This window comes from Hyperolius riggenbachi, chromosome 2 (genome assembly GCF_040937935.1).
Source record: "Hyperolius riggenbachi isolate aHypRig1 chromosome 2, aHypRig1.pri, whole genome shotgun sequence".
NCBI classification, from domain to species: domain Eukaryota; kingdom Metazoa; phylum Chordata; class Amphibia; order Anura; family Hyperoliidae; genus Hyperolius; species Hyperolius riggenbachi.
Window position 1 is genome coordinate 471,657,576 of NC_090647.1, and position 25,700 is coordinate 471,683,275.

Below are 25,700 nucleotides of genomic sequence, written 5' to 3' on the forward strand. Positions count from 1 at the left end.
TACATATACTGGGGGCCACTATACACCTGGCTACATATACTGGGGGCCACTAAACACCTGGCTACATATACTGGGGGCCACTATACACCTGGCTACATATACTGGGGGCCACTATACACCTGGCTACATATACTGGGGGCCACTATACACCTGGCTACATATACTGGGGGCCACTATACACCTGGCTACATATACTGGGGGCCACTATATACCTGGCTACATATACTGGGGGCCACTAAACACCTGGCTACATATACTGGGGGCCACTAAACACCTGGCTACATATACTGGGGGCCACTATACACCTGGCTACATATACTGGGGGCCACTATACACCTGGCTACATATACTGGGGGCCACTATACACCTGGCTACGTATACTGGGGGCCACTAAACACCTGGCTACGTATACTGGGGGCCACTATACACCTGGCTACATATACTGGGGGCCACTATACACCTGGGTACATATACTGGGGGCCACTATACACCTGGCTACATATACTGGGGGCCACTATAAACCTGGCTACATTTACTGGGGGCCACTAAACACCTGGCTACATATACTGGGGGCCACTAAACACCTGGCTACATATACTGGGGGCCACTATACACCTGGCTACATATACTGGGGGCCACTATACACCTGGCTACATATACTGGGGGCCACTATACGCCTGGCTACATATACTAGTGGCCACTAAACACCTGGCTACATATACTGGGGGCCACTATACACCTAGCTACATATAGTGGGCACATATACCCCTGGCTACATATACTGGTCACATATACACCTGGCTACATATACTGGGGACACCTATACACCTGGCTACATACACTGCGGACACCTACACACCTGGCTATACTGGGGACACCTATACACCTGGCTATACTGGGGACACCTGAACACCTGGTTAGGTATACTGGGGACACCTGGCTATACTGGGGACACCTATAGTCCTGGCTACCTATTCTGGGGACATCTATACACTTGGCCACCTATTCTGGGAATATCTTTACACCTGACCACCTATTCTAAGGACATCTATACACCTGGCTACCTATTCTGGGGACAACTATACACATGGCTACTTATACTAGGGACACCTATAGACCTGGCTAGCTATACTGGGGGTACCTATTTTGGGAGAACTGCTGTCAGATCTGTAATTTTGGGGAACCGCTGATGCCAGATTACGTGTATTTTGGGGAACCGCTGCCAGATTGTGTATGTTGGGGACCACTACTGCCAGATGACATGTATTTTGGGTGTTACATGTATTTTGGGTGATCCACTACCAGGTTTCACGTATTTGGGGGAACTGCTTCCAGATTATGTGTATTTTGGGGGAACTGCTGCTGCCAGATTGTCTATTTTGGGGGAACCACTGCCATATTATCTGTATTTTGGAGGAACCTCTGCCAGATTGTGTATTTTTGGTGAAATGCTGTCAGATTACATCTACTTTTTGGGGATACTCTACGACAGAGCTCAAACTTCCCCTGGCAGACCTCTTATACCACTGCTAAGGCCATGTATATTTGGCCCCACCCATGACTACGCCCACGCTATGCTTAACCACGCCCATTTTTGGGCGCGCCGCGCTACGCGCAGCGCAGAGGTTTTTAGGGTGAGTCCACTCACATCTTTTTCCAGGACTAGACCCCTGAAAATACATGAGGGTGCTTCGTCTCTGGTTCACTTTAAGTGAAGATCTTGGGAACTCTTAGGGGTAAGCAGTGCAGTTGGCTGAAAATAGGGTGCAACACATATAAAAGGTAACTGATCCATAAAGGAGCTTTTCATGAAAGAGAGGGGCTGCATACATGGATGATACACATAGAAGAGGGGGCTGCAGATGGAATGGGAGGAGCGCTGCAGCACATGGAAGGGAACCACAGCATGCTTGGCCTCGGAACACACAAAGTATAAATCCAGCCTTGGACCTGAGGAGACCATATAGGGCCCTCCTCCACTAGCTCTATTGTTGCTGTTTTTGGTATTGATTACCTTTGTATGTGCTATAAAGGATGGTAATCTGGATGCATAGCAATAGGGGAAGCAGACCCTTAGGCTTTAGCTCCTGCTTGATTTGGTATTGCAGACTAGGGCCTATATGCAATTCACTTTTTCTCCTGAGTTTTCTCCTGGGTGATATTTTTAAATTTGTCAATAAAATGCATTTTAAGCCATCAGAAAGCAAAAAAATGCTCAAAATAATTTTGATAGTACTTTTTAATTTACTTTTTGGCACTTTTTTAGTTGAATAGTGCTGGGAAATTATTTTAATTTGAAGATGAAAAATTATCTCCTAGAAGAAAACTCAGGTGAAAAAGTGAATTGCATATGGCCCTAGGTGTGAGGTATTTGCACTTTTTAATGGCTGATTTGCAGTCTGCAGACCTAGCGCTATCTGGGAGTATTTGTTCCTCTTGTGTTTGGCAGTCAACTTGAAGGGGTAGTGTGAGTGAATTCCATGGTGGTGGCAGCTCTGGGGACCTTGTGTGCTCCCCCTTTGGTGTTGCATGCAGGTTTGGAGGTCCTGATTGGTGGCAGAGCTCAGAGCCCACACCTGTCATGTGCACCAGTGTTTGTGTTTAATATACTGTGAAAGGGTGAGTATACTGTGTAAAGGTACGTACACACGTCCTGATGTTCCGACCAACTTGTCGTTTGAACGACAAGCTGGACGTGTGTTTGGGCAGCCGAGCGACAGATAACAGCCAGTTTGCCCAATCCGCTTGGCGGATCAGTTGGACCAACTGTTGTTCAAACCACTGTCAGGTCCGTACATGTGTACAAACGACCAGTAGTCGTTTGACCAACTAATAAGTCAGAGAGAGTTGGACGATGTCCAGTCTGTCAGACAACATGTAAATGAGTGCCGAACGCTTTGTTTGGACGTGTGTACGTGATGTTTAAACGACTTATTGTTTGCCTGACAAGTCGTTCAAATGACAATCAGGCATGAAGTTGGACGTGTGTACACAACTTAAGGGTGAATATACTGTGTAATTATTAGGGATGTGGCAGGGGCGTGAGTCGAGGTGTGTCAAGGGCAGGTCTTAAAAGACTCCCACTTTCGTATCGCAAAACATGCTAGTTTCTAGGTTATCTTTAGGAATACATGGGTAGGTAACAGCAAAGAATATTGATATAATCAGAGAAGGAAGTTTGGGTTAGGTTAGAATTACAACAGATTAAAACGTAGTCTGTGAATCGGTGGTGGATTGCAGGCAAGGTCAGATTTATACCTTTTCCACCCCCAGGGCCAGCTCAACTCTCTTGAGGCCCCTTCCATGTGCAGCACTTCCTGCTGAATCTGATCAGCCAAATCCCAAGTTCAATATAATTTGCACATTTTTTGCATGCCAACCAGAATTGCTTGCATCTCATTGACCACAGCCAACACAACTTACTACAGTCACCCTATTTAACCTGACTTTGTCAGTGCTGGGAAAACTTGGACTCCTGGTATAAAATAAAGCAGTGGGGAGAATCTTAGTTCCAGTACCATCTGCTTCATGCCAGAGGTCCTACAGCCATGGCAATGCCAACCTGGATGCCTGGTTTGTGGAGATGTTCATGATCCATTTTTCTTTCATTTAAAATGCAAAATAAAAATGACACAATATGAGTGGAAATAAGCAGACAGATCGGCAGATGAATTGATTCATGATGGCAAACTGGGTCACCCGCAGTGACAAGTATTTTAAGAAGTTTGCTTATCTTTCTGAAAAATAATCAGTAGTGGAAAACATTCGTAAGCCACCAGGCTGAGATAGTGATTACCAGCATAGATATGAACTGATAAGAACCCCCTCAGAGAAGATGTCAGTGTCTGTAGCTACCTGGAATGGGCATCAGCAAGGGCAAAACAAAGAGCCAGACCAAGGAGAAGCATTTCATCCTGTACATGGGGAAATTTATGATGCCCATACATGGCACAATTAAAACGTTCTATTTTCCCGTTTATTCAACCAGAACAAGCTTATAGAGTGAAAACAGAAAACTTTTTTTTTTTTAAATTCCATTTTTTCTATAAAAATCTGATTGGACAGGTTGGGAAAGACTGTCTGGGAGATTGTTTGTGAAATTGTCTAGTGTATGACAGTGGCTGCATGGTATAATGGTTAAGGGCTCTGCCTCTGACATGGGAGACCAGGGTTCGAATCTCGGCTCTGTCTGTTCAGTAAGCCAGCACCTATTCAGCAGGAGACCTTAGGCAAGTCTCCCCAACACTGCTACTGCCTATAGAGCGCGTCCTAGTGGCTGCAGCTCTGGCGCTTTGAGTCCGCCAGGAGAAAAGCCAGGAGGGTTTGTCTTTTTTTTTTTTTTGTATTAGAAAATACTATTCGATAAACCAACTTTTTCTTCATATATGATAATTTTCTTGGATTTTCGAAAAAAAAAATTATGTATGGTACCTTGAAAATAATTTTATAAACTATTCGACCAAACTGAATAATTGATCAAATTTCTCTGGCCAAGAAAAAATTAAAAAATTGTACCATATATGGGCACCATTGGGGGATCTGTATCAAACATTGGATTTCACTTTAGTTCCTATAATACACAGAGACTCAAGGGGCTACATTTTAATAGTTCTAAGCACAAGAAATCCACTTGTGTGGTGTGTGCAGTACTGTGTACTGAGGAGTGCTAAACTGGGGAGTCCAAGAAACTTTGAGTAAACTTTTGGCTCATCTCTGCAAGTCAGGACTCGGAAGTCTACCTATTACTCAACTGAACTTAGCTAGACTGTAGGCTAAATTAAACGGACTGCTTGTACTTATCAGTTCCAAGATATCTTATTCATTGGTGTCTAGTTTATGCGAACTTGTTTTTTCTTTGGATAAAAATTATTGTGTACTGACCCTGCTGGACTTTATTTAATAGACTGTTCCCTGTAATGGTGCCCATACATGGTACAATTTTTTTCATTTTTTGGTTAGATAATTTAGTTTGATTATTCTGTTATATCGAATATAAAGATTTTTCCAACATGTCCGAAATTGAATAATGGTTCATTTTTCTTGATAAAAAAAAGATTCTTTTCAACTTTCATTAGTTTTGGTCGAATAAAAGTCAATAGGCACCATAAGGCTGACGGACATTTTTGTGTGTACTCCGCTCATCACTATTTTATTAATAGGAGCCATTCACACTTGTCACGCTGCAATAGATCAGCAGGATCCTCTGCGGTAAGCAGACCGCACTTCTGTGCAGTCTGCAATAATCCTGGACAGGTGGATGTGTTCCCCATATAGTCTATGGGGGAGTGTATCTGCCCCGGGCTACAGTCAGACCACAGCGGGCCATCAGAATGGACACTACACTGTCCACTCCCGCTGGTCGCATGTGATCCGGCTACAAGTGGGATCAGAGCCTCACAAACCAACCGGTAATTATACATACAGCCAGACATATACTGTAAATCAGTAAACAAAGCACTGGGTGACTTACCACAACTGTCTGTCCATTTAGAATGTTTACTCCAGGCTGGAAACTAAGAAAATGACAGTTCTAATTCCACCTCCCGTGCAGCATAATGGCAGCAGTAAGAATCGCACAATGGACTGAAGCAGGACTGTTAACTTAAGATTAATGTATTTTCGCTCAGATCTTTCCAGTATACAGAGGCCTGATGTAATGCCAACTAATTTTCTTCAGTTCCATTATTAGGCATTTTTGCATGTTGTCATGGGAACTAATGAAAACCGGTGTATATGAAGAGAATACATATTCAAGATCTGCTGGTACTATAACAAAACAACACAAGATCTTTGCTGATTAGCCAACACTTATTGTGGGACTAGAGCCAAAACTTTTCATTTTAGAATTGGATAGACTGGAGGGGGGGGGGTGGGGGGGGGTTGGAGCCTCTGTCAGGTTTTTATTGCAGTCTGTGTCTTCATTGGAAAGATTTACCCTCACTTCCTCTTCTCCCCCTTGATATAGCAGTCCATCAAGTTAAGTTGACAAGACACAGAGCTTTTCTCCTGATGGACTCAAAGCCACTAGGGTGCGCTCAGTAGGCAGTAGCAGTGTTAGGGAGTATTGCCCACTGTCTCCTTAATGAATAGGTGCTGGCTTACTGAACAGGAAGAGCTGGAATTCGAACCTTGTTCTTCTGTGTTAGAGGACGCCACTGTTGATGCAACTGATGACAGGCATAGGAATAATGCCTTACACCAACTATGTAGTGCAGGTCGCACAGTTATGCATGTAGTGAACACTCGTTGCCCTAGCAACACTCACATTACCAACGTAACCCAGAAGTAGCTAATTGCGCAACCTGCGCTACATAGTCAGTGTACACCTTTCACAAACCTGGGCAGGAGAAACTAAATGTAAGGTGGAAATATATCACCTGTTGTGAAAACTGCATGTCAGAATTCTTAATAGATTCAAAAACACAGCTGGATTAATGCACAAATTGTTACTCATCTTCTAAAAGTCATTCTTGGCTTCACCCATTTTACCAACCAAGCAAACTTATGGGTCTTTTAATGTGAAGGTTGGCTTCATTGATAGACAGGGAATCTCACATACCTAAATCTGTTTTATGTTCCTTTTGACTCCAGTAGAATGTGCATCCAGAACTACCGATCAGTCTTACAAGTTTTTTTTTTTTTTTTTGCTGAGGGGTCCATCTGAAAATGGCGCAGGGAGAAAAATGGTGCACCGTTCTGCCGATAAATGTATCATAAAACGCTATTTACCGTTTTAATGTAAATACAATAAAACTGTAAATTTCGTTTTATGCTACATTGATTGCAGAGCGGTGCGCCATGAAAAACATGCAGGGGGCTGGGGTCGGTAGTATAGGCAGCGGGGGCTGCTAGTGTAGGCAGCGGGGGCTGGGGGAGAGAGGCAGCGGGACACTAGAGGGCATAGGCAGCGGATGTATGCAGAGGCATACGTTACCTTGTCCTGGGCCGGTGATTGCTCCTTCCCTCCGCTCCTTCCATTCGTTTGCTGTAGTCCTGCAGCCGGCCAATCACCATGCGGAGACTGAAGCCACATGGTGATTGGCCGGCTGCAAGACTACAGTAAACAAATGGAAGAAGTGAAGGAGTGGTGGGAAGGAGCGATCGGCGGCCCAGGACAAGGTAACGTATGCCTCTGCACATCCTCCCCTGATGCCTATGCCCCTCTAGTGTCCCACTGCCTCTTTCCTCCCCCGACCCCCGCTGCATTTTTGAACACTTATAATGCTATTTAGCATTATAAGTGTAAGGCACACTGCCTGCGCCATTTTTTAACACTTATAACGCTAAATAGCGTTATATAATGTAAGTCTATGGGGCGCCCTTTTTATCCCCCTGTCGCTGTGCGCCATTTTTAACTGACCCGACATCTAGTTTTATATTTTTCATAATATATCCAGTTTCTATTGCACAGGCTTCTAACAACAAGTTTGCTTTACAGAGGAACTGTAACCAAGGATTGAACATCATCCCAATCAATAGTTGATACCTCCTTTCCCATGAGAAATCTTTACCTTTTCTCTAATGATCAGGGGCATCTGTATGGCTGATATTGTGGTGAAACCCCTCCCAGAGTGTGACATCAGGACCTAGGTCCTTAGAGTTTCCGGTTTGTGAACCTTGTTGCATAGTGGGAAATAACGTTTCCAACTGCCAAGCAACCAGTATCTCCCTCTACATATGTAGAACTAAAAATCCCCCAACCTTTTAGCCTATCACATTGTTAGGGCATGTGGTTATAGATAATGGCAGTTGGTGCTGTCTATTTTTTCATGTCTGCCAGTTGTAAAGATGACTATGTGCAGTCTCCTTGTGGATCAAACAACATGAAAAAAGGACATGACTAATATCAATCATTTCTTGATCCCTCTTCTATTTTTCAAGTTCTCACTTTGCAATGCATAGATTTTTTCCCCCCTTTCCTCGCTGTAGATTTTGCCATATTTAAATACTGCACCCTTATGTTTCTATTCAATTATACGAGGAAAGCAAATCTAATTAACTTCTTAATGATGTAGTTCATGTCAGTAATGATACAGCAGATAGCATAAGTTGAAGCTGGCACTATGGACTCTTGGTTGGAAGACTGGAGATTTCTAAATTACACTGCTAGCTCAGTAACATGAAAACTCATTAGATTCATAAATTGTTATTCAATGAACAGAAGCAACATTATAGAACAACAACAATAGAACAGAATGTACAAGAAAATATGGCATTGCTTATGCACTTCCTCACTTATCTGTTCAACAGCCAAACACAATTACGCTGTCTATTGCAAAAATTAAAAACAAGGAAAAGTGTCTCTAAAGTTTCTGAAAGCAATTCTTCCAATGTCATCTTGGCAGGTTCTTTAACCTTAAAGGTACACTTAAGCCAGGAATAAAAAAAATCAGTTTTACTTTCCTGGGGCTTCTACCAGCCCCCTCCAGCTGTCCCGTGCCCTCACAGTCACTCACTGAGCCTCCAGTCCCCCGCCGCCAGCTAGTTTTGTTTTTGCTGAAAGGCCTGACAGGCCTGGATATACATTTTTTTTTCTTTACGTTCCCGTCCGCAATAGCGCCCTGCGTCCATGCAGGACGCTATTGAGGACGGGAACATGAAGAAGGATACGCGTGGCCAGGCCTGCGCAGGCGCAGAAAGCCCGCCGACTCCCTGACAGCGCCTGACAGCGAAAATGAAACTAGTTGGCGGCGGGGGACAGGAGCATCCGCGAGTGATGGCGAGGGCACAGAACGGCTGGAGGGGGCTGGTAGTAGCCCCAGGCAAGTCAAACTCATTTTTTATTCCTGGCTTAAGTGTCCCTTTAAGGATAACTAAAGTGAGAAGAATATGGAGGCTGCCATATGTATTTCCTTTTAAACAATACCAGTTGCCTAACAGCCTTTTTTGGCTGCAGCAGTGTCTGAATCACACCAGAAACAAGCATGCAGATAACCTGGTCAGATTTGACAATAATGGCAGAAACACCTGATCTGCTGCATGCTTTTTCATGGTCTATGGTTAAAAGTATTAGAAGCAAAGGATCTGCAGGAAAACCAGGTAACTGGTATTGCTTTAAAATAAATATGGCAGCCTCCATATCCCTCTCAGTTCAGTTGTCCTTTAAAGGAAATCATCAGGCAAAAAAAAAAAAATCAGCCTTACTCACCTGGCGCCAGGGGCATAGCAATAGGGGTTGCAGAGTTTGCAACCACTTCGGGGCCCTTGGGCCAGAGGGGCCCCAAGGGTCCTCCCTCAACTACAGTATTAGCTCTCTATTGGTCCTGTGCTCATAATAATCACTTCTATAGACACTTTGAATAGTGGTAATTATTAACAAACTGTTCCCCATCCCCTTCTTGTACCTCTGACACTAGTTGCCATTGGCAGGTTTTGGTGCACTGTGTCAATATTTATGTATAGAGTGCTTGGGGGGCCCCATTGTAAAACTTGCATCGGGGCCCACAGCTCCTTAGTTACACCACTGCCTGCAGCCGACTGTCCCACACTGACCGCTCCGCTCTCCGCCGCCGTCCTGGGCTCCCTGCACGCTTTTCAGGCCGACCTCGAGGTCGTGCTTGTTGCGGCTGCATGAAGGGATGCTGTCAATCATGGCCACGTAGTCTGCGGCGCAGTAGTTCTGTGCCTGCACAGTGCGCCACGGACCTCGTGGCCATGATTGACAGTGGCGCTTCATGCAGGCGCAGTAAGGACAACCTCGAGGTCGGCCTGAACAGCGTGCGGGGAGCCCAGGACGGCGGCGGAGAGGTCAGCGTGGCACAGTCAGCTGCAAGGGGCTGGAGAAAGCCCCAGGTGAGTAAGGCTGATTTTTTTTTATTTTTGCCTTATGATTCCTTTAAGCAATGTACATATACTAGATAGATCTTGGCCAAGGTGGTCATTAGTGATGGTCATGTCTAGGAGAACTCATGGAGAAGCAAGTGACCAGTTTAGTCGGGTGATAGATCTGCAAGTATCTGATTTGCTAGTCATGATCATGTGCTAAAGCAGGATGTGATCACAGTAATTCAGAACATTGCACATCTATCAGCTGATCAAACATCACATGCTTCTCCATGAGTTCTCCTAGACATCACCACCATTAGTGGTAATTTGGGCCATCTCAGCAAGAATCTAGTGGGAGTACAGATGTCCCCCAAGGTCGCCTAAAGATTTGGTATGCACTCATTCCCTCAAGGTCATGCCCACATGATTAAGCTTGACACTAATGCTGGGAATACACGGTTCGTTTTTGCCTTCGTTTAAACCTTCGTTTCGATTGTGCCTTTTGTCCTTTTCGATCCCGAAATAATCAGTCATACGGTTAATATCACCACCCACGGTTTAGTTTTTTTTTCCGATTCTGATGGTTTCGTTTTTCCAATGATCGAAGGCTGCAAAGAAACAAAACGAAAATCCCTTTTTACAGGGACGGACTAGCATAAACGAATATATAATCGATCTGAACAGCCATCAAGCCTACCAATGGCTCGATTAGATGGATAAAGAGAGATAATATCAAACATGTTCGATCACTAGTCGTTCGTTTTTGGGGTCTATTAATCGAAACTATAATGAGATTATGACTATTTTCACATACGTTTTCAACACTCGATTCGTTTACCGAACGAATCGAAGGTTTAAACGAAGGCAAAAACGAACCGTGTATTCCCAGCATAACAGTGTGGGTGAACTCATTTAGGAAAGAGGTTCTTGTGAATACAAGTGGTCAATGTCCCACATACTTAGTTTAGACATGTGGCTGACAGTGATGGTTACTTGAGGTGAGCGTAATAACTTAATTACGATTTCGCAAAATTTCACGTTATTAGTGTAAGTACGATTATGGCCGTAAGTACATAATCGTAATGAAGAAGGATTTCGCGAAATTCTGTGTAAGCGTAATTTTCGCGTAGCTTTTGCATTACAGTGGGTATCGCGAAATTATGTTTGCCTTGCATGCAACCGTTTGTAAGCGTAGTTACATAACGTAATTTCGCAATAGTTTCTATTACTGTAAGCGTTAATTTTCGCGTAGTTTTCGCGTTACGGTGGGTATCTCAAAATTACGTTTGCCCACAAAGTGAAACTAACATGGCTGCCAGATTATATACTAGGAGGGTGGGTCAAACTACAATTGGTTGTTTAGGATGTATCTCAAAAGATGCCTGTAACATGATTGGACAATCTCCAATACCCAGACACTTTCCTGTGTCTAGTAATAACTATTATAAACGAAATTACTTTCATTTTCAAAATTAAAATGTATTTCTTTTTATAGCTAACAAGTAATTACGAAATTCGCGAAATTACGAAAAAATGCGAAATTACGTTATGGTTTAACGTGAAATTACGCTATGAACGAAACGCGAAATTACGCGTTGAAAATTACGCTTACGGTATTATCAATTACGATTTTAATGGCAATTACGCTACCATAATTTCGCGCCGTAATAGCAAATTTCGCATGCGTAATTATAGTAACGCGAAATTTCGAAAATTTCGGCTCAACCCTAATGGTTACACTCTTGTTGCTCTTGTTGAGACTCAGGAGGTGGCGGTGATACATTGTGTGTGGTGGAGTGTGGACACACCCAGACTGGTTAGTCCACTTAACTGGCAACCATATTTAACGTCAAGCCTAACAGGGCTAATCAGTTCTAAGCTTAAGCATTATGCTGTTGTAGATAACATGTGTTTGTGACTTGGTTTTTTTTTTTATTTTTCAATTGCGCTGTCTGTTCATACTCCTGACGAAGCCCATATTGGGTGAAACATCTAGTCTTGACATGTCACTATAAATAGTGTAAATAAAGCACTCCTGTGTTTACTTATATGTTCATATGCCATCATCTAACCAGCCTATTTAGCAACTGACTGCATTTAGATACAGTTGATGTGGGTGTAGAGCAGGGTTTCTCAAGACGCGGTACGCGTACCCCTGGGGGTACGCGAGACTACTGCCGGGGGTACGCCTGCCATCCCCGCTCAGACCTCCGATCATCGCTGCCTGCTGTCCCCGCTGCCTCCGCGCTACAGTAGCAATGATCACTACACTTCAGATCAACGGGGACAGTGAAGGCGCATGGTCCCTGCGCACAGTACTGCATATGCCGAAGTGACGTCATTAGTCACTTCCGCATTTGAAGTACAGCCATCAGCCGCGCGGGGACCATGCGCCTTCACTGTGCCGTTGATCTGAAGTGTAATGATCATTGCTACTGTAACGCGGAGGCAGCTGGGACAGCAGGCAGCGCTGATCGGAGGTCTGAGGCTGCGATGGGAAGGCAGCGTGGATGGTGTGCACTGGACAGGTCTGTAACTGGGACGGGTGAGAGGCCGCTCATACTGCGGGGACCACTTGGGGGACCACTTATTGGTGAACTGGGGGGGGCTGCTTATGAGGGCACTACTGACTACTTAAACTGGTAGGGCTGCCTATACCGAGGACACCACTCACCACCTAAACTGGGGGGGGGGGGGGTGTCTGTACTGGGGGGACCTCTCACTATTTAAACTGGGGGAGAGGGGCTGCCTATACTGGGAGGGCTGTCTGTTCTGGGGCACCACTCGCTTCCTAAACTTGAGGGGGGGGGGGTGCCTACACTGGGGGCACCACTCACTACCTAGACTGGGGGGGGGGGGCTGCCTGTGCTGGGGATACCTCTCACTACCTAGACTGGGGGGGGGGCTACTTATACTGGGGGGTTCTTGTACTGGGGACATCTCTCACTTCCTATATTGATGGAGGGCTACTTATGGGGGGAAAACCTCTCACTTCCTGGGGGGCTACTTATACTGGGGGACAACTCTTACCACCTATACCGGAGGGGCGGGCTATTATACTGGGTGTACTCCTCTCACTACCTATGCTGGAGGTGGGGGGCAATCTCAGTGTTTGCCATAGGTGCTATATTGGCCAGATAAGCCTCTTTGGGGGAAGCCGGGGGCACAAAAGGTGACAAGAGATGAGGGGGGCGGGGTGGAGTTGGGGGAACAAGAGATGTCAGGGAGGAATGTGGGGGGACAAGAGATGATGGGGAAGCTGGGGGACAAAAGATGGTGGGCAGAAGCTGGGGTACAAGGTGACACAGGGAAAGCCAGAGGCGCAAAAGGTGATATGGGAGACGAGATGACACGTGGGGGGACAAGAGAGAACACAGGGGGGAAGCTTGGGGACAAGAGATCATACGCGGGAAGCTGCAGGCACAAAAGGTGACAAGGGGGGGGGGGAGCCAGGGGCACAAGAAGTGACACAGGGGAACAAGAGGAGGTCTCTCACCACCCATCACCCTGTACCAGCCTCAGCCAGCACCCTCACCACCCATCACCCTGTGCCAGCCTCAGCCAGCACCCTCACCAGTCCCTCACCTGCCAGCACCCTCACCTGTCTCTCCCACCCTTCACCCTCTGCCAGCTTCAGCCAGCACCCTCACCTGTCTCTCCCACACTTCACCCTCTCCCAGCGTCAGCCAGCACCCTCACCTGTCTCTCCCACCCTTCACCCTCTGCCAGCTTCAGCCAGCACCCTCACCTGTCTCTCCCACACTTCACCCTCTGCCAGCGTCAGCCAGCACCCTCACCTGTCTCTCCCACCCTTCACCCTCTGCCAGCGTCAGCCAGCACCCTCACCTGTCTCTCCCACCCTTCACCCTCTGCCAGCTTCAGCCAGCACCCTCACCTGTCTCTCCCACCCTTCACCCTCTGCCAGCTTCAGCCAGCACCCTCACCTGTCTCTCCCACACTTCACCCTCTGCCAGCTTCAGCCAGCACCCTCACCTGTCTCTCCCACACTTCACCCTCTGCCAGCGTCAGCCAGCACCCTCACCTTTCTCTCCCACCCTTCACCCTCTGCCAGCTTCAGCCAGCACCCTCACCTTTCTCTCCCACCCTTCACCCTCTGCCAGCTTCAGCCAGCACCCTCACCTGTCTCTCCCACCCTTCACCCTCTGCCAGCTTCAGCCAGCACCCTCACCTGTCTCTCCCACCCTTCACCCTCTGCCAGCTTCAGCCAGCACCCTCACCTGTCTCTCCCACCCTTCACCCTCTGCCAGCTTCAGCCAGCACCCTCACCTGTCTCTCCCACCCTTCACCCTCTGCCAGCTTCAGCCAGCACCCTCACCTGTCTCTCCCACCCTTCACCCTCTGCCAGCTTCAGCCAGCACCCTCACCTGTCTCTCCCACCTTTCACCCTCTGCCAGCCACTGAAAGCACCCTCTCCAGTCCCTCACCGCCCATCACTCTCTGCCAGCCTCAGCCAGCACCCTCACCTGTCCCTCAACAGTTTCTCCCCACCCAGCACCCTCATCTGCCTCTCCCCATCCAGCACCCTCATTCTCCAAGCGTGTGTGTGTGTGTGTGTGTGTGTGTGTGTGTGTGTGTGTGTGTGTGTGTGTGTGTGTGTATGTGTGTGTATGTGTGTGCGCCCGCTCACTCGCCAGGGGGTACTTTGTAGAGATGGAGTAGCAATAAGGGGTACTTGGCTTAAAAAAGTTGAGAAACACTGGTGTAGAGCACACTAACTGTGTCTGCTGAGGGGGTCGGCTGATTAAACAGCAATGTCCAACCAGCCTGGTGTGTGATGTAGCACATAAATCAGTATGTCCCATATTTCAATACAGTATATGTGTATGCTGCACTTCAGTACAAATCGTCTCTTGAGAGTAGGGTGTGGGGCCACTGCTATTATACAGTGTGTTCTTGCAGCCATTTGCACTGAGGGTGAACCAAACCCCTCCCTGTGTTATTTTCTTGAAGGAACACTATCAAACCAAGTGTTCTAAAATGACAATGTACAAATAATGTCTAAGTAGCTGTGCAAAAATGTTCCTACTTTTCATGTTAAATATCAGACGCAAAAGCTTTAATTTATTGTGTGCAGATTTTAGTTCAGTTGGAATGTTTCATTTGCAAAGGTTTGCTTAAATATTACACTGGTTTTTTTGCATGTTAGACTGCATATTAAAAGGGTTGTCAGGTTTCAAATATAATTACAAACAAGTTAAATTTTCTCTGCTCTCTGTGCTGAGTACAGACAGCTAATTCAGAGAGACAGGCAGCTGCTGAGAGCTTTCTCTCTCACACAGGGTTAACAGATGCAGTGTGAGGGAATCCCCCTCCCTTTATGAATAAGTAGTCCCGTCAGATTTTGCCTCAGATGCCGTCAGTAAGTGCGAATCAAATTTGAGAACAGTAAACAAAGAGGTAAGCATTTCAAAGTATACAGCAGCACTTAACAGCACTTCCCAAACTATTCCTATCTCATTTGAAAAAAATATGTTAATTGATAGTGTTCCTTTAACTACAGGGTCTAGGGGGGGGGGGGGGGTGGAGGGATCAGCAAAGAACCCCTCAGTGCACTGCCTCTGACAAACCCCCAAACCCATCATTATTATGTGAGGGTAGGCTTTTTCTATGTACATATGGATGTAAATTATTAAATGAAAGTTATATTTTAGCTTACACGGCTGTTTTTAGGTACAGACAGGGTTAAGTCGAAAATCCACCCGTAATTACGCAGAATCGTAACGACGCTCCAACTCGAAACATACTTACAACTCTAAACATAATTATGTAAAAACTTACAGCGAAGTTACTCAAAGTCGACATTGGCCACAAGCATCACTAGTGTAAGGGGCTGAAAGGGATCAAAAAGCCTCCTTACTAAAATGCGATGCAAAACAGAAGTTTTACCTTCTTAGAACAGAAGACATTCCCTCTAGTATTTTACCAGAGCACATTCTTTAAGCTTTAAAGTGAAATGAGTTGTTTTTGTTGTGAGGCTTGATTTGAAGAAGCAGTATTTGTCCGTTAGGATTATGAATCGCATTAACATCTGTTTAACTTTGACTCGCACATCATATGCATCTGATCTTTCTGAAGCTTAAAAAACAAAAAACCCACACCGTCAAGGTCAATGCTGCGCAGCAGTTGCTTCAGGTGTCCAGATCTCGCTGATGCCACATAACTGTAGCACACACATCACCTTATAATGAGGGCTTGTTTGATGCCACGCTTGACATGTACAGCACTGCCTCTGTGAAAAGGTGAAAATAGCTTGTGAATTTCTGATTTTGAATTTGCTTATGAAATAAAATATCTTCTATGAATGGAAAGAATGAATGTCTGCAGTATTAAAGAGAACCTGATGTGGATTATTAAAATCTTAATAGGACCCAGAGGCATGTCAAGTGCATGACATGCCTCTGTGTCGTTATTAGCAATGATCAATGAGATGCAAATTGTTCCGCAATTATGCACATTTTTATGCACATGTATGCAGTTTGAAAATGGACCAATCAATTTAAACCCAGGTGTAATTTGACTGGTCCATTTTCAAGCTGCATATATTTGCATAAAAATTTGCATAAATTGGCATCAACTCAGAAAAATGTGCATCTGTGATTATCCCTAATCGTTATATCGCTGCTGCCAGCCCCCACTGCGCTCTGCTGTCCCCCTAAAAATATTGCCAGGGTAGCGATAATCTGCTTGTCGCTAGCCCACTTTGTTTACATGAGGCTTGTTAATTAGCCTCCTCCGCATTGCCGCCTCTATACAAACTCCCCCCGCCGCTCCCCGCCTCTGCTAGCTTCCTCCAATTGGAAGCCAAGACGCAACCTAGGAGTACTTCCTGGGTTGCGGTTTGGCTTACGATTGGAGGAAGCTAGCAGAGGCGGGGAGCGGCGGGGGAGCATGTATAGAGGCGGCAATGCAGAGGAGGCTAATTGACAAGCCTCATGTAAACAAAGCGGGCTAGCGACAGGCAGATTGACGCTAGCCTGGTGATCTTTTTAAGGGGAACAGCAGAGCGCAGGGGAGGCTGGCAGCGGCGATATAACGACACAGAGGCATCTCATTATGCACATGACATGCATCTGGGTCCTATTAAGATTTTAATAATCCACATCGCGTTCTCTTTAAAGAGGAACTGTAACCAAGGATTTAACTTTATTCCAGTCAGTAGCCTATATCGCCTTTCCCACGAAAGATATTTACCTTTTCTCAAATGGATCATCAGGGGGCTCTGTATAGCTGATATTGTGGTGAAACCCCTCCCACAGGCTAATGTCAGCACTTAGTTGTACTGACATCACACTGTGGGAGCCTTGTTGCATTGTGGGAAATCACAGCGGTTTCCAACTGCCAATAAAGCAGTGTCTCCTTCCACAGACATCACCTGCCAGCAGTTAAGATGTTGCCATGTGATACATTTCAGAATTTAAATCAGGGAGAGGAAAGCTTTTACAATGGGCAAACACTGACTAAATCATTTATAAATAATTATTGTAAAATTTTCATTACGTTATTTTCACTGCAGTTCCTGTTTAAATAAGTCTTATGGGGTATCAATAAGGCTCCAGCAGGGTTCCCAGTGGCTCGATGTAATTAAGCCCTTAAGCAGGCACACCACTTGCAATTAATTAATGGTGCTTGAAGATTGATTAATAGTGTAGATCTAGGAACAGAGCGAGCACTTACGGCAGTAGGGTGCTTACATACAAAATGTTACAGTGGAATTATCTCTGAAGGTGGCTGACATGTTTAACATACAAGGGAAGGTGCACTGAATTTAGAAATTCTTTCATTCTTTTTCAGAAAGAGGACAGGAGCGCTAACAGTTACTTCCTTCACAGTTAGTTCACATTAACCGGTTCATTGATAGTGAGCTGACCTATACTAGCTAGCCTAGTGCTAGTTAAAGGTTTTGCAGCCATGCAATATGTTACTTTAATGCTGGGGACTCAAAAGCTGCATAACCTCCTGAGCGGCGCAACGCTCAGGAGGTTAAAAAGGTTGCAGCATAAAGCACAATGTTATTAGCGGCCTTTGCGGTGCCCACAGTAGAGTATAATAAGAGTGCACAATATTTTTTAACTGCTATAGGAAGTCTCAATATGAAAGTCATATAGTGGAAGTCGCAATACAAAATACATCAGGAAATACATATAGCGGTAACAGGAAGTCTCTGGGTGCCCACATTTCCCTGTAATGCCTCTAATGGCGGCTTTGTAGTGGGTGGGGTTGCTGTCTTTAAGTGTTAGGCACCACTGGATGGGGGAGGAATAAGGTTTAGGCCCCAAGGGAGGGTTAAGCGCCACTGGGGACGGGGAGTTAAGGATAAGGCATCGGTAGAGGGAGGATTAAGGGTTAGGCATTGGTAGAGGGAGTGGTAATGCCTATGCATTGCTAGAGGGAAGGTCCTGTGTGAGAGAAGGGTTAAGTTATAGGAACTCTGAGAAAGAAGTAATTCAGGGTCCAGCAATCATCAGAAGCAATAATTACCCATGCATGGGCCAGGAACTATAGCATTGTTGCTATAGTGGCGCTCAACTCAGGAGCTATGCAGCCAGCGCATTCTGGCCAAAACCATCTGCTTTGGTTGAGAGTACATACAGTATATGACTCTTTATACCATGCTGTCAATACATATGTGACATCTTTAGACCATGTTGTCGGTACACATATGCAAACTGTTGTAATTCCTACATCATTCACCTGATTTGGATGTAAATACCCTCAAATCAAAGCCGACAGTCTGAAGTTAAAACACATCGTATTTGTTTCATTTCAAATCCATTGTGGCTGTGTATAGAGCCAAAAATGTTAGAATTCTGTCGATGTCCCAATATTTATGGACCTGACTGTATATAACAGAGGAGCCATAAGGCCAGGAACAGTGCATGCGCAGTGACCAGCAACCCAGCTGGATTGCAGACTGCGCGGGAGCACAACGGATCGGACGGGAGGGCAGACTACAAGGGGCTAGAAGAAGCCCCAGGTAAGGAAAATCCTTTTTATCTGTTCATCTTAGGTGAACTCTAAAACCAGGTCCTTATCGTTTCCTTTTTTTTTTACTTTATCAGAGTCACACTGGGCTTGTGAGTCTACAAGCTGAGTTTCTAGGACACCTAAATTTCAGCTTTAATGTTTGTCCTCACCTGTTCTCTACATTTTCTTCACCAAAGTGCTGCTGCCTCCTCAATGCTCCTATATCTACCCTATTCTCCCAGTAATGATCCTGAGAAGCAAGAGCCCTTCTACAAGGCAAGTGGCACAATTATTACAATCAGCAGCTGGGTTGCCACACAAAGGTGTCGTCAGATCAGCGGTGCATGAGTTTTAATTGGCTGGGACAGGAGAAAAGTGTTTCTTTTCCAAGCAGCAGACGCACATTAAAATATATTCTGTTCATGTTTTGAAGTATGAATAGTAATTACTGTGGAAGCGGCAAAGCCTTTAAAATGTTGTATGGCGTTTAATTGCATAAGAGAACACCTTTTACAGGGCTGGGAGGTGGCTATTATTTAAGGCTAACCAACCCCCGTCTTTGTGGGTTTTGTCCACGGAGAAGCTTTTAGTCAGTTGTTTCTCAGTTTTGTACATTATGGGCTTGATTCACTAACAGGCACTAAGCCGGTTAGTGAGCCCTATTACTTAGTGGGCACAAACCACGGCACTAAGTGGTTTGCACCCACACATCTCTCTCAGTCCTGCTCACTGCGTGCGCAAAGCCGGTGCACCTGTATTAATACGCGGTGCAACAATATTGTCGCACCTGCTGCTTTCTAAACTAAAGCAGCGGGTGCGACATTATCGTGGCACCTCGCACTATTACCGGCGCACAGCCCTGTGCGCGCACTGAGCAGGACTGTGCGTGAAATAGCTCTGTGTGGCCATTAGTGCGCGCAGAGCTACTTAACCACTTGATGACCCCACCCTTTACCCCCCCCCCTTAAGGACCAGCGCTGTTTTTAGTGAGCTGTGCTGGGTGGGCTCTGCAGCCCCCAGCACAGATCAGGGTGCAGGCAGAGCGACCAGATCGCCCCACTTTTCTCCCCCCTATGGGGATGATGTGCAGGGGGGGTCTGATCGCTCCTGCCTGCCTGAGGTTTGCGGGGGGGGGGGGGCACCTCAAAGCCCCCCTCCTCAGCAAAATTCCCCCCTCCCTCTCCTACCTGTCATCCCCGGTGATCCGGGCTGCACAGGACGCTATCCGTCCTGTGCAGCCAGTGACAGGACGTCCCCTGTCACATGGCGGCGATCCCCGGCCGCTGATTGGCCGGGGATCGCCGATCTGCCTTACGGCGCTGCTGCGCAGCAGCGCCGTAGAATGTAAACAAAGGAGACATATGTCTCCTATGTTTACATTTAGTCTGTGAGCCGCAATCAGCGGCTAGCAGGCTATTCACAAAGTGAGGAGGGAGGCAAGGTGTAGCCAGCACTGCGCTTCAAATGGTAGTTTATTGAGACTTGGAAATACACTTACAGTTTGTTCAAGTTGGTTCAGGTAGGATGCGATGCGGATGTGGTGGGCGCCAGGTCTAGATCCCCCTGCGCAGGGGGATCTAGACCTGGCGCCCACCACATCCGCATCGCATCCTACCTGAACCAACTTGAACAAACTGTAAGTGTATTTCCAAGTCTCAATAAACTACCATTTGAAGCGCAGTGCTGGCTACACCTTGCCTCCCTCCTCATATTGTATTGCTGTTTTCTACTCAGCCCGTGCACGCCCCTCAAAGAGACGCACATACTCTATTGGTTCATTAGGTCTAAGTCCCATCTCCTACTGCTGTTAAGAGAGTGCTGGAGTTCTTTCTTGATCCACCGGCTATTCACAAAGACCCGCTCCGTGATCTGACAGGAAACGTCCGCTCGCGCGAGCGGCCTTTCCTGATTAATTAGGGAGGCACCTGGCGACGCAGATCTGCGTCGCTGGTCCTCCAGCTACCACTTTGCCGCCGCACGGTATGAGTGTGCGGTCGGCAAGTGGTTAAGGGGTATTAAGAGGCTTTCACAGCGGCGCTAACACTTAGCGCCGCTTTGTGAATCAAGCCCTATGCCAGCAAAGAGCGTCAACTATGTGAAAAACACTTTCATCTGTAACAACTCATTTTTTTTTAGTTTACTGCAATCAGGGCACTAACAGGTAACTTGTGATTGGTAGTTGTGGACCATGCTCACCTCTTTGCAACGCAAGAAGAAGGAAAGGAAACCCAATACACTGAAAGCAAACCAGAAGCAAGGAAGGAATTAAAAAATAGATACTTACCTAGTTAGTGGGAAGCATCTGGATATTCCAGAGACGTCCCCAATCCTCTGTGAACCTACTGTTCCGGTGGTGAGCCCTCTAAGCTTTTTTGAGAAGAAATAGTCAAATATGCAATCGCGGCTGCACTCCCATCCATGTACAAGTGCATCCATACTGTGCATGCATGAGTGTGGTTGGCATATTCGGAAGCCCATAGGTATGTACATGGCTTTATATGCCATGCAAAAGTTGCTTCTTTGTCAATTTGCAAACAGACTTGACTGCTCCCATGAAAAAGAAGAGAGTCCTGGGCTCAAGAAGGATCTAGGAAACCCCTGGACCATTGAGACTAACTCTTAAACTTTTTTTTTTTTTGCCTGTCTTTTTTTTTTTAGCTGCAGTAACAAGCTTATCTCAGGCTCAGCATGCAAATAAAAAAAAAGTCTTCCCATTTTGGATAAGATAAGGAGACTATGACCAGAAGGTAATTGAATCCCCACTCTCTTTACACAGTAAACGTAGTGTTTACAAAGTATAGTTTACACAGTATTGTAAGTGCATTGTCTAGATTATGGTTTGGTGTGAGAGGGACAGTAAACTGTGGCAGTATGAAGGGAAAATGTGATGTCACTTTTGGCATCAAAGAGAAATAGTGAAAATAAAAACCAGCAGAAATACGTTTTTCTTTTTTATTTATATCACATTTCTCCTAAATGTGACGGTGAACACGCAAATCAACAGGATAGGCAGGCTAAATAAGTCATTTTTTATTGGATTTTTAAAAAATCTTTTTAATTTAATATGGAGTTTAAGTCTCTTTTTAATAAGCCCATTTATAAACTTGATATACCGTAATTACCAAAGCAAACCACAGTAAAAACATACACTGAAATGACCATAATCACATAGCTAGTCCTAGACGGATGATTTATTCAAAAAGATATTAAATGAAGTTTAATGATATACAAATAGTGTTGACTTCCACTATCCAATAATATGAGGGGAAGAAGGAGTTCCCTGCACATGGCAGGATGCTTGAAGAGTACATAGGCTGACACCATAGCTAGGGGCGTAACAATAGCAGGGCTCGCGGTGGGGCTGTGTGGGCCTGCTCCTTGTACCTCTTCCTACCCGCATGTAGAGTAGGGATGCTCGGAAAATTCCGCGGAATTATGAATTCCGTGATTCCAGCCGGAGTTAGGTTAATTCCGATTCCGGTAGTCAAAACGGAATTCCTATACCTCTCAAACGGAATTCCGCGGAAATTTTATAATCCCTCCTCCTCCCCCCATCCATCCACTTATATCATGCAGTAGGGAATTGCAGATTTTCAAAACAGCTTATATACCGTAGCTGGGATTTGAACCCAGGATGCATTGTGTAGTAGGTATCTGTCTTAACCTCTAGACCATGACCCACACTACATGCTAAAGCTGGCCTAGCATAAACCATACTTCCATTATGATCAATTAGATAGAAAAAGTTGCATGATTAAGGATTTGTACTTTTTGAAAAGCATGCTTATACAGTGGTGTGAAAAACTATTTGCCCCCTTCCTGATTTCTTATTCTTTTGCATGTTTGTCACACTTAAATGTTTCTGCTCATCAAAAAACGTTAACTATTAGTCAAAGATAACATAATTGAACACAAAATGCAGTTTTAAATGATGGTTTTTATTATTTAGTGAGAAAAATAACTCAAAACCTACATGGCCCTGTGTGAAAAAAAAATTGCCCCCTGAACCTAATAACTGGTTGGGCCACCCTTAGCAGCAATAACTGCAATCAAGCGTTTGCGAAAACTTGCAATGAGTCTTTTACAGCGCTCTGGAGGAATTTTGGCCCACTCATCTTTGCAGAATTGTTGTAATTCAGCTTTATTTGAGGGTTTTTTAGCATGAACCGCCTTTTTAAGGTCATGCCACAACATCTCAATAGGATTCAGGTCAGAACTTTGACTAGGCCACTCCAAAGTCTTCATTTTGTTTTTCTTCAGCCAATCAGAGGTGGATTTGCTGGTGTGTTTTGGGTCATTGTCCTGCTGCAGCACCCAAGATCACTTCAGCTTGAGTTCACGAACAGATGGCCGGACATTCTCCTTCAGGATTTTTTGGTATACAATAGAATTCATGGTTCCATCTATCACAGCAAGCCTTCCAGGTCCTGAAGCAGCAAAACAACCCCAGACCATCACACTACCACCACCATATTTTACTGTTGGTATGATGTTCTTTTGCTGAAATGCTGTGTTACTTCTACGCCAAATGTAACGGGACACGCACCTTCCAAAAAGTTCAACTTTTGTCTCGTCGGTCCACAAGGTATTTTCCCAAAAGTCTTGCCAATCATTGAGATTTTTTTTTAGCAAAATTGAGACGAGCCTTAATGTTCTTTTTGCTTAAAAGTGGTTTGCGCCTTGGATATCTGCCATGCAGACCGTTTTTGCCCAGTCTCTTTCTTATAGTGGAGTCGTGAACAAGGACCTTAATTGAGGCAAGTGAGGCCTGCAGTTCTTTAGATGTTGTCCTGGGGTCTTTTGTGGCCTCTCGGATGAGTTTTCTCTGCACTCTTGGGGTCATTTTGGTCGGCCAGCCACTCCTGGGAAGGTTCATCACTGTTCCATGCTTTTGACATTTGTGGATAATGGCTCTCACTGTGGTTCGCTGGAGTCCCAAAGCTTTATAAATTGCTTTATAACCTTTACCAGACTGATAGATCTCAATTACAGTACTTTGTTCTCATTTGTTCCTGAATTTCTTTGGATCTTGGCATGATGTCTAGCTTTTGAGGTGCTTTCGGTCTACTTCTCTGTGTCAGATAGCTCCTTTTTAAGTGATTTCTTGATTTAAACAGGTGTGGCAGTAATCAGGCCTGGGGGTGACTACAGAAATTGAACTCTGGTGTGATAAACCACAGTTAAGTTATTTTTTAACAAGGGGGGCAATCACTTTTTCACACAGGGCCATGTAGATTTGGAGGTTTTTTTTTCTCACTAAATAATAAAAACCATCATTTAAAACTGCATTTTGTGTTCAATTATGTTATCTTTGACTAATAGTTAACGGTTTTTGATGAGCAGAAACATTTAAGTGTGACAAACATGCAAAAGAATAAGAAATCAGGAAGGGGGCAAATAGTTTTTCACACCACTGTATACCATAGCTGGGATTTGAACCCAGGACGCAGTGTGTAGTAGGTATCTGTCTTAACCTCTAGACCATGACCCACACTACATGCTAAAGCTGGCCTAGCATAAACCATACTACCATTATGATCAATTTGATAGAAAAAGTAGCATGATTAAGGATTTGTACTTTTTGAAAAGCATGCTTATATACCATAGCTGGGATTTGAACCCAGGATGCAGTGTGTAGTAGATATCTGTCTTAACCTCTAGACCATGACCCACACTACATGCTAAAGCTGGCCTAGCATAAACCATACTTCCATTATGATCAATTAGATAGAAAAAGTTGCATGATTAAGGATTTGTACTTTTTGAAAAGCATGCTTATATACCATAGCTGGGATTTGAACCCAGGACGCAGTGTGTAGTAGGTATCTGTCTTACCTTGTAGACCATGAACCACACTGCATGGTAGTAAGTATCTGTCTTACCCACTAGACCATCAACCACATTCAGGGCCAGGCTTTAGCATGTAGTGTGGTCAGAGGTGGGACAAGGTCCTTCAGCACCCAAGGCTGAGACAGCAAAGTGCGCCCCCCCATCCCTCCCACCCCAGCTGTCACACACTGATTGCTATTACACTAAGAGGTACCTCACGGCCCCCTACCCCCCCCCCCCCCCCCCCAACACCTTAATCTCTACTTATCTGGCTTGCAGTCGCTGCCATGTATCACCTTTTCTTATTTCTTTCTGCTTCAAACACAATTGGGAATGACAGCTGAATGAATTGTGCACCCCCTCCTACACTGCGCCCTGAGGCTGCAGCCTCTCCAGCCTCTGCCTCAGCCTGGCCCTGAGTGTGGTTGATGGTCTAGTGGGTAAGATAGATACCTACTACACACTGTGTCCTGGGTTCAAATCCCAGCTATGGTATATAAGCATGCTTTTCAAAAAGTACAAATCCTTAATCATGCTACTTTTTCTATCGAATTGATCATAATGGAAGTATGGTTTATGCTAGGCCAGCTTTAGCATGTAGTGTGGGTCATGGTCTAGAGGTTAAGACAGATACCTACTATACACTGCATCCTGGGTTCAAATCCCAGCTATGGTATATAAGCTGTTTTGAAAATCTGCAATTCCCTACTGCATGATATAAGATGATGGAGGGAGGGAGGAGGAGGAGGAATGCACGGAAGGTATGTATCTGCCCGCCGCTGCCCACACTGTAACTTAAGCTGGAGGGGAGCGCAGAGGGGAGAGCCCCCCCGAGGTGAGGGGGGGAGGCTTCCCCTCTCCCCGCGGACTGTGGCCAAGGCTTTCCCCTCATGCTGCCACCCCTCCAGCCCCCACAAAACGGCCCCGAGCGGGCCCCAGTGGGGGCCCGGGCCCCCCGTGGGATCAGGGGCTGCAGGCCCTATTGTTACGCCAGTGTGCACTTGTGTGGGGAGGGGATGAAGGGCCTATGGACTCGGGGGACCCCATGCTTTGATTTTCGCACTTCCCATACATTCTAGTTACGCCCCTGACAGCCCACCTATAGTAAATCTCCCTGTTAA

The 25,700-nt window shown here is 45.5% G+C and overlaps 1 protein-coding gene across 3 annotated transcripts in view; it reads right to left on the reverse strand.

Moving 5' to 3' along the window:
* The window catches only part of RAP1GAP2 (RAP1 GTPase activating protein 2), an 863,455-nt gene that overhangs the window by 767,333 nt on the left and 70,422 nt on the right, over positions 1–25,700 (reverse strand). The window contains exon 1 of one of the 3 annotated variants that reach the window (XM_068270222.1): positions 5,471–5,502. The exons of the other annotated variants lie outside the window; for them this stretch is intronic. Coding sequence (XP_068126323.1) covers positions 5,471–5,487 — 17 coding nt within the window. The 5' untranslated portion in view covers positions 5,488–5,502. Of the gene's footprint in view, positions 1–5,470; positions 5,503–25,700 lie in introns of those variants that run through there. 3 annotated transcript variants of the gene reach the window in all.